The sequence below is a fragment of the Sinocyclocheilus grahami genome, unplaced genomic scaffold, assembly GCF_001515645.1.
Source record: "Sinocyclocheilus grahami isolate Dianchi unplaced genomic scaffold, SAMN03320097.WGS_v1.1 scaffold2373.1, whole genome shotgun sequence".
NCBI lineage: Eukaryota > Metazoa > Chordata > Actinopteri > Cypriniformes > Cyprinidae > Sinocyclocheilus > Sinocyclocheilus grahami.
The window spans coordinates 42,691-52,376 of record NW_015507552.1 but is presented as its reverse complement, the minus strand read 5'-3'; the positions used below and the strand labels follow the sequence as shown (position 1 = coordinate 52,376).

The window sequence follows — 9,686 nt, the reverse complement described above, 5'->3', positions numbered from 1 at the left end:
CGTTTCTTATTTATTTGGTTATATATTATACATTTCCAGTTTTGTATTGGCTACCTATTAAAACTTTATGTAAGTTATTTGTTATTTTATATTAGGCATAGCCTGCCCTATAGCATGGTGTATTTATATTTGTTTTGTTAATAAAAGTTATGTTTTATATATAGGCTAAAGTGAGTTTGACGTTGTATTTTGTTGTTGCATTCAAGCAATTGCCGCAGAATTGCCGCTAATTCGAAAGTGAAAGTAAAATGCGCACGGTGCTTTTAAGCTATTTAAAAGCGAAGGAAAGCGAGGAAAAGAGGGAACATTCAAACGAACTAAAAACGAACAATTGCTTTACTCCGAATTGCCGCTATTTGAAAGTTAAAGTAAATTGGGCACACCGCTTTTACAAGCTATTTAAAAGGGAAGGTAAGTGAGGAAAAGAGGGAACGCGGTGATATTATCGGTGTTGTCACACGTCGATTAACCGGTGGGAAAATTTCCTCACCGTCACAACCCTAATGAAAAACAGCTGCCTTTTTAATCATTTTTTTCTAGTATGAAAATAAATGAATACTGGTTTAAAATGACACAAGTTTCTTGTATGACCGACACGTTCATGATAGGCTTTGTGAGATTCACCTGACTACTTCAGTATTAAATACATAAATAATAATATAATAAATAAATAATCCACTCGGTTACACTTTATTTTAAGGTGTCCTTGTTACAGTGTAATTATGCATTTATTACTCAGTATTAAGTACTGAGTAATATTAATTAACTACATGTACTTACTATATGGTTAGGGTTACTTGAATGTAATTAAGCATAATTAATTGTTATTATAATAGTAAGTACAAGTGTAACAAGGACACCTTAAAATAAAGTGTTACCATCCACTCTGTACATCATCAACCACAAACATTTGATCGTAATGTAGCTAAATGATTGTTTCTGGGTAACAATAAAGACGCTATTCTTTGACTTTCCACAAGGAATATCACATTATGATTGCATAATCACATCCTTATTGTCATTATCTGTATTAGTAATTAACAGCAATAGTCATGTAAGAAAATTAAGTGGGTTGCGTTTACACTCATAGATCATACTGTACATTATATTTCACCCCAAAATAATTTAAAAAAAGTTTTAATAACTCTACTTTGGCCTGCATGAAAATTAAGCCTTTTTTAGGACTATTAATATTTTTAGCATTGTGGTTTTCAATTCAATTCAGTACAGTAAATCTCAGTGTAACTTACAACTGTTCTTTACAAGTCAATTAAAATGTAATGCATTGACGTAGATTAGTAAAGATAATTGATCGTGCTATAATGCCACAATACAATATTTGCCATTTTGCTTGACACTTTTATAATATGAGTGAGATTCACCCTTCCAGCTGTGTTTTTGTTTCACCAGATGATAGTGCTCTTCACCACATAATGAATGACGACTGACCAGCCCACTCGCATTCATCAGGCAAGAATAGATAGAGAATGTACATCTACAGTGTTTCACAGTATCGTAACCTTGAAACATCTTTAATAAAGTACACCGGATGTATTCCACTCATTTAAACAGGAAAAGTCACTAGTTTGCATGAATTTCACAGCTAGTTTGCTTTCTAACAGACATGGCATGGGAGATGGACATAAAGTAAATACATCAAGCCTGCTTGTAGTCAGATCATCACATCTTTATTCCACAAAGTCTTGAAAAAACTCACTTGATGACTGGCAGATTAATGAAATTAAAGAGATGAAGAAAGAAAGAGAGATTTTGGACAAAGACGGTGGAAGTAGTGACACAAATCAAGCCTTTTGCTATTGTAAGGATACATGCATGTGGCTGTGTGTGCCGTCATTCAGTGAAAACAAGCAATACCAGTCAGCAAGTGTTAAGAAGGCAAGATATGTTTGGAATCTCTGAGCACTGATCTGAACGAATGAGTTCATCCGAGATCATGATACACGTGTCCCCGCCTGATCTCAGAAGCAACATAAGGACAACGCTTTAGCCCTTTTCAAATGAGCATTCGCTTTAGATGTGGAACATCTCTCTAGATTACTGTCTGACCTTAACATTATGTTGACTCAAAGAGATAGAGGCCAGAATCTTTGCAGTTATTAGAAATTATGAGAGAGACCCAATGCACTGTTTTTGGCTTGAATCGCCACTAGCACAAATATAGCAATATTGCATTTATGGATGAACTGTCCCTTCAGATTAGTTAGATGCCAATATTTACGTGTACAATGCAACAACAGAGGGAAACATTTAAAAAAAATAAATTAGAAAGCATATTTTCATAGTGTAACGAACACAGTATTGTTGTTGCTTACATCATAATTTATCTTATCGTCTTCGAATAAAATAAAAATGTAAGGTAACACTTTATTTTAAGGTGCCATTGTTACACGTTACATGTACTTACTATTATAATAACGATTAATTATGCATAATTACATGCAAGTAACCCTTAGCCAAATCCTAACCATACAGTAAGTACATGTAGCTCTCAGTACTTATATGTATAATTACACTGTAACAAGGACACCTTAAAATAAAGTGTAACCAAATGTACAGCAAAAACAAATATAAAAACTAGGTAGTGACTAAGTACTGAATATTATCTTCTCTTCAAACACAAGGACACTGGAGAATTCCCTAGTTGTCTTTATGACCATGATTTGTTTAAGGAACTCCATATATATCCTTTATAAATAACAGCTCTAGAGTACAATTTATAAATATGTATTTTACAGGTTTTAATCAATGAATGAAAAATATTGCATGATAGCCAAAAATGGGAAAATTCATCAATTTTTGCTCGTAAATTTGGGAAACTAAGCCATCACAGTGGGCTTTAAAATGGAAACCATATATGCTTGGTTTATAGTCAGTCCTCTTACTCTATTTGTGGGTGCCACACAGTTTCGAAAGACGTTGAAACTCTAGTTTGCTGAGCCTTGTTTTTTTCAGATGCTGGTTTGCAGGTCTCCATTTAGCAGTGTGTTGCGAGTTTCTGTTGGCTCATTCATGATTCGTGACTTGTCCTGTTTGCTTTCAGCGTGTTCAACCCCATCCAAAGCACAGTTCAAGAACAGAACATTCTGGAAACTCTTTTTGAAGTTCTGTGACAGGAAAGCGTACAGTATTGGGTTTGCACAGCTATTGGCGTATCCCAGCACCACCACAAAGGCAAACATGCTCCTTAAAAAAGGCGTGGTGCTAATGGTGCCTGTGACCGATGTCACATTGAAGATGTAGAAAGGCAGCCAGCAGAACACAAACACGGCAACCACAATGGACACCATACGTGTCACCCTCTTCTCAGACTGCCTCCGTTTGCTGGAGCACACCCTGATTCCTGAGGACTTCACTTTGATGATAATGCACAGATAGCACAGACATATGACCATCAGAGGCAGGAAGAAGCCCAGGAAGAAGGTGTAGAACATGAAGGCGGTGTAGTAGGTCTCCTGCGGCTCTGGCCACACAATAGTGCAGAAGCAGCCGTCGGGTTTGGTGATCAGCCCACTGTAGATTACGATTGGGAGGTTGACGACGAGCGACACGACCCACACGACCAGATTAATGGTCTTTGCGACATGGGGCCTCCTCCATTTGATGGACTTTATGGGATGCACCACAGCGAGGTACCGATCGATGCTCATCACCATCAGACAGAAAATACTGGTGAACTGATTGAGCGAGTCCACAGTCATGACCACACGGCACAGAGCTGCGCCAAACGGCCAGTGCACCAGCGCTAGCTGGAGAGCGATGAAGGGCAAACTGAGCATGAACAGCACGTCTGCCACCGCCAGGTTCAGGATGTAGATATTGGTGACCGTCTTCATCTTGGCATATCGCAGGATGACGTAGATGACCAGAGCATTTCCGCACAGACCGATAGCACACACCACGAAGTACATGATGATGGTAATGACGACCGTGCTAGTTTTAGTCAAGCTCTGGTCGGTCTCGTTTCTCAGGCCTTCCTCAGATATATTGCCGAGCATGATGCCATCGTACATGGGGAGTCCGGACAGATTGCTGGGGAGGTTACTGGGTGAGAACGAAAATGTCCAGGAATCCATCATGAATTTCCTTCAGACTCCCAATTCCATTAAGTGGGACATACAGCCTGGGGGGGGGGAATAAATGGTAACACTTTATTTTAAGGACCAATTCTCACTATTATCTAGTTGCTTATTAGCATGCATATCAGTAGGTGCGTTTCCATTACAGATTTGCGCAAAACTTTGGCGATGTTTTATAAATGTCGATAAAAAGTATTGCGAAATGATGGCGTTTCAATTAACCGATCATATATACGCCATATGACCTGTTGCGAAAAAAACCCGTTTCCATTGCAGTTTTGCGAAATATTCCTTTTTCGAATTGCCTGAAAAACCACCTCATGCGAGCGTAAAAACTTTTTTGTGATATATGGGCATTTTTGTGAAATTGACGCATTTCCATTTGGTGCATTTTCAATTCGCAATTTCAATTTGCGCAATTTGAAGGGTAATGGAAACATGCCTACTAGCATATTGACTGTTTATTAATACTTACAATGTACATATTAATGCCTTATTCTACTAGGTTTTCTCCGTTCCAAAACCTAGGACACTGCCTTGTTTGTGACAACAGCCTACATAGGGAACTGTCCTAATGCTTAAAACATCACCCTAACTGAAATGGAACCTCGTGTATTTATATATGAGAAATATCACATAAATAGCCGTGCAATATCACTCTATATCAGCATGGCTGTGATTAGCAGCGATGGAGAGTGTAAAGAAATACAAATACTTCGGTACTGTACTTAAATAGTGAAGTAAAGTACTGATACCAGAAAAATCTACTTATTATAAAACGTTTTATTTTCACTCCTTACATTTTTACACAAGTATCTGTACTTTCTACTTCTTGTGTTTTCAAACCAGGCTCGTTACTTTAGTTTTAATCTGTATTTTCGCCATTCGATAATAAATCTCTAATAAATCATGAATCAGTTAGACTTGACTGGTATTGCGTATAATTCTACACGAAATAAAACCATGGTTAATTTTCATAAAGGGAAAAATATGACTCATGATAACGCAATAACATATTCAATATTAGGATTTTTCTATAAAGATATTGTGATTGTGTAGTTATTGTTGTACTAATTTTGACATTTAGGCAATTTAGAAAATATAGTTATGTTGCACGACCCCAGCCTAAGGATTTAAACCTTTTTTTATTTGTGATGGCCATACAAAAAATAGTGTTGTGCATGGTTTCAGAATTTGTTGTGGGTGCATGGGATGGCCTGGATGAGTGAAATTTTATCCCAGTCTGGCCTTGTTTTACATGGCGGTTCTAACTAAATTTGTAATGCAAGCTATGTTGTATTAATGTATTAATATGACGTTAGGTCCTGTTACCCGCGTGACACTAAAACAGGTAGCTGTAATGGCTACTTTGTACATAAGTACATGTCAGAGCCCATACTTCTATCCTTTAACTTGAGTAAAAAAGTGTAGTCAGTACTTCAACTTTTACCGGAGTATTTTTAAACATGAGTATCTGTACTTCTACTTGAGTGAAGGACGTGTGTACTTTTGCCATCTCTGTTGATTAGGGCGCAGTATTACTTTTTAGTACAACCATTACATTTCCAATCACATTGCTGAAGCCTGAAACTGTTCTTGGACCAAAGAGTGAAAGATTAACGCTTCCAGTCAGACTGGTTTTTATGTTGCTCTGTACAGCGTTACAGTGACTTGAGAGAGCAATGTCCTCGATGTCACAATCATCCCCGGTGGACAAACAGGCTGAAAGGCAAAGTGATCAATGCCCCTCTCTGATACAGACCCACTTATGACTTATGACTATGATTAGTCCTAACATTCACCACTAAAGCTCCAGTCACTTCACTGACAGTCCAAAGCTGACATGTCAATGCAAGGGGTTTAATTTCTTACATTAATTTGAGTCTCTTTAGGAAACAGGATTTTAAGCTGAAAGGTGGTTATTCTATCTAGACATGAAGATAATTGTTTTACGAAGACAATGACTTGCATTGCTCTATATAACTCTTTCACTTCATGGTTCATTCATACAAAGTGGCCATAAAATTAAGAAAATATTCTGAAACGGAAAACAGTGTTCAATATTAATATCCATTGTGATTTTCCTGGAATACTTTTAAATGCAGACAAGCATTATTGTTTAAACGACTGAATTTTCTGATAGATAAAATACATTGGAACAGGTCCTTCTTACCTTCATGTTGATGTGCGTTGTACAGTACAGCGGGATCCCGCTCATGGTTCTGCTGATGTGCTCATGTGGAATATCCAAACACATGATCTGATCCGATCTGAACTGAACCTGACGAGACGAGACCCTGTGCTGAGACAAGCCTCTCGGAGAGAGAGAGAGAGACTGTGTATGTGTGCATTGATGAGAGCATTTCATGCTACTGTGTCTGGTGTTTGTTCATCACTGATGTGTTTGTACATGCTCAGTGCATTTACCTATACAGTGAGATCAATTCAAAACATTATTCTATATACACTGTGTATTATATAGTTTTGATATCGTTTGTGTGTACACAATAGAAACCATCACAGAAATTCTAATGGTTTTCACTACAAATACGATTATTACAAATACTAACATTACAAACCATCAACTGTTAAATCATTAATACCATTTAACCATTAAAAATGGTTTCCTATAGTGTGTTTTGGGACATATTCCATTAGGATTTAGTGGTTTTGACAAGCCACCAATCAACGGTGACAAATTACCAGTAAAGACCCACAGGGACCAGTTTCCATTAAAACCCATAAAATTCCCATTATATAACCAGTAAAACCATTACAAATTGAAAGCAAGTATACTTTAAATCCATAAACATAATTATTGACATCACAAGACTTACTGATATAAAGTTATAATTCAACTTTATTTGGAGTATTTCTTTATTGCACAATGCACATTTCTTAATATTATGCCTAAAATGTGTCGCTATTATTAAGGAATGCAAGGTATTTAACATGTACCTGAAGTATACTTGCTATACTTGCAATAGTTCCACTTTGGCACAATCAAATTTACTTCAGGATAATTAGCACACAGCGTCATTGAGCAACATTTAGTGACTTTTCAAACAGGCATTGGCTGCTTTCCATTGAAAGTAGTTGGCAACAGTGGTGACCGGATTTTTACACCATTAACAAAGCTTGGTAGTGGAAAGTCATTGCTGAGCTCTTGCGCGGCGGTTTTCATTTCTGTGCAGCTGCGACGTCTCTGAATAACTGGGACCAGCTTATGTAGAACATGCCTTCTAAGAGCCGCGGCAGGATTTGTCTGAAGGATTACATCATACAGCACTAGTCAGCGATGCATCATTTACCAACGTGGTGTGGGGGAAACAAATCCTTGTTGCCATAGTTACCCATTCATTTCCATGGGGAAATTGGAAAAAAAGACTGATCACCCCCCCCCCAATTTCAATTTATTAAAATATTACATATGCAAATTTTAACACTACAAATTAACAATAATAATAACAATACAGTTGAGAAAATGGAATTGTAATAAAGCTGCAAATGATACTATTTACAATTCATAAGTGCATGTAAATTGATGCTCAAAAATGGTCAAAAGTCTGGTGGAGGTTTTGCTGCTAAAGGACGTTCAAGGATTCACTTACTTAATGTGACACAGAAGTACGTACCTACATTAATCTGTTATAAATGGGTTCTTCCATTTGGAAAGCCCAAGTTGGCAGCCTTAATAGAGGAGCGTACTCGAGACAATCGGAGTGTCCACTGTGGAGGGAAATGTACAAGCCTAGAGTGAGAGCTAGCAGGTTTTATGAGGTTTCTCATGTGCGAGGGGAGACCAGGCACTGGCAATACGGATACTCAAAGGGTTAGTTCACCCCACAATGAAAATTGTCATCATTCACTTGCAATGAAAACAGGCTTTGAGAGGGAACCTGATGTGCTGGACGTGAAAAGTTTCATTATTACCTGTGTATGCTCTGTAGTACTGTAGTAGTGTATGAGTGTAGACTTGCATACGCTTCTGGATGCCATCCTTGTTTTTTGGTGTTTTAACCACCAACTGAACTCTGCAGTAAACCTCTGAAAAACTCTCCTACACTCAACACTGCATGACAAAAATGAACAATAATCACATTAAGCATCATGCATATTGTATGATACATTGTATGCTACATTCCTCCACCTTCAATTATATGACTGAGGTTCCCTTGAGCAAGGCACCGAACCCCCAATTGCTTATGATTGCCACGTATCTCAACAAAATATCCAGGACTTCAGGCAGAAAAACTCACAACATTAAAGACCCAGCACATAGGCGAAGCATGTGTAAGGCTTAGCCTTCCCCTGGCCACAGGGACTTGGGGCAAAAATGCCACCAAATTGAACAAAAATGCCCCTGCACAATTAAACTAAGTCTATTACGTCTGTTGCGAATAAAGTTAAAACTAATGAAAAGTGTCGATTGCGGCATAAAATTAAGATCTGCTCAGGTTGCACCACATTTTATTTTCACGCATTTTCCTAAGCTATGCTTTTATTTTTACACACTATTGCTGAAAAACACAATCACTACTCAGCAGTCAGATGTCTGTATGCACAAAGGCAGATCCCTAAACAAGACCATATCTGCAGATGAAACTTTGTTTGTAGAAGCATGTATTAAATGTGAACTAGCACCTCATGACTACACCACGTTTTGTACGAGAAGCTGCGAAAGACAGGCGCAAGAGGAATGTACAAAACATGGTGACAATTCTGTTTTTATTCACAATTTGTACAGTGTCCCAACTTTTTTGGAATCGGGTTTGTACATTTGACTATTTGCACAAAAGATACACATATATTCTATCAATTTATCTCAGAAAAACGTGACCAGGGTCTGACTAGAGCTCCCTGCAGGTCGGGCAGAGCCTCCACATAGTCTATATAATGAGAAAAATACAAAGAACATGGCCATTTTTAAGTAGACATTTTCCACCACTGGGATCATTCACTGTGGGCAATCAAACGACATTTACCATATGCAACATAATGGAACATCCATATTAACTGAATATCATATTTATTTGATGGTTACATTGTCCTTATGTACTTACTGTAGGTTGGCGCTGTTTTTATGTAGAAAAGGGAATGTTCCCCTTTCTTGTATTTTGGCTATTTGACTCTGAGCGATGTTGCATGCATACTGACGATAGGCATTTCCATTGAAGTGGAGAGCAGCAAGCAGCAACATACATAGTTAAATGAAAATATGGAAATAAGAAAACTTGTTTAGGTAGAGTGTGATAAATGAGGTATTTTCCAATATAGGACAGTGTGACAGATGCACATATAGAATTATTTATGAACAGAAATGACATTTCAGCACTCGCCCCTGTTCAACATTCCCACAAAAGAGAACGCCACATTCTTTCATTATGAGGCTACGAAGGCCTTCGATCGAGGAGGTCTGATGGTGAGGGCTCAGTTTTGCTACATCTTCCAAGAGTCGCTCGCTGTTGCAGCATCATGTCGCGAAAGCTTTAGTGCCTAATTCATCAGCGTTTGTAACTGTACTGTTAATTGTATCAAGGAAACATCCAAGCAGGCAAAATTACATAAACATTTTTTAAATGTCAAGAG

At 37.8% G+C, this 9,686-nt stretch overlaps 1 protein-coding gene across 2 annotated transcripts; it reads right to left on the bottom strand.

Annotated features, from left to right (window-relative positions):
- Positions 1–2,568: 2,568 nt before the first annotated feature.
- Positions 2,569–6,415, bottom strand: LOC107574892 (somatostatin receptor type 2-like). Of its 2 annotated transcripts, none has more exons than XM_016261313.1 (2): positions 6,271–6,415; positions 2,569–4,141 (listed from the first exon to the last, which is right to left on the bottom strand). In XM_016261313.1, the coding sequence occupies exon 2, from the start codon at positions 4,095–4,097 to the stop codon at positions 2,970–2,972; it is 1,128 nt and encodes a 375-aa protein (XP_016116799.1). In that variant the 5' UTR covers positions 4,098–4,141; positions 6,271–6,415; the 3' UTR covers positions 2,569–2,969. The 2 variants fall into 2 exon arrangements, with proteins under 2 accessions (XP_016116799.1, XP_016116800.1); XM_016261314.1 differs by having other exon boundaries at positions 2,569–4,143; positions 6,294–6,415.
- Positions 6,416–9,686: the final 3,271 nt, after the last annotated feature.

Bases quoted from the DNA above. Each gene is read 5' to 3' on its own strand.
- LOC107574892 (XM_016261313.1), bottom strand. From the start codon at position 4,097: ATGATGGATTCCTGGACATTTTCGTTCTCACCCAGTAACCTCCCCAGC.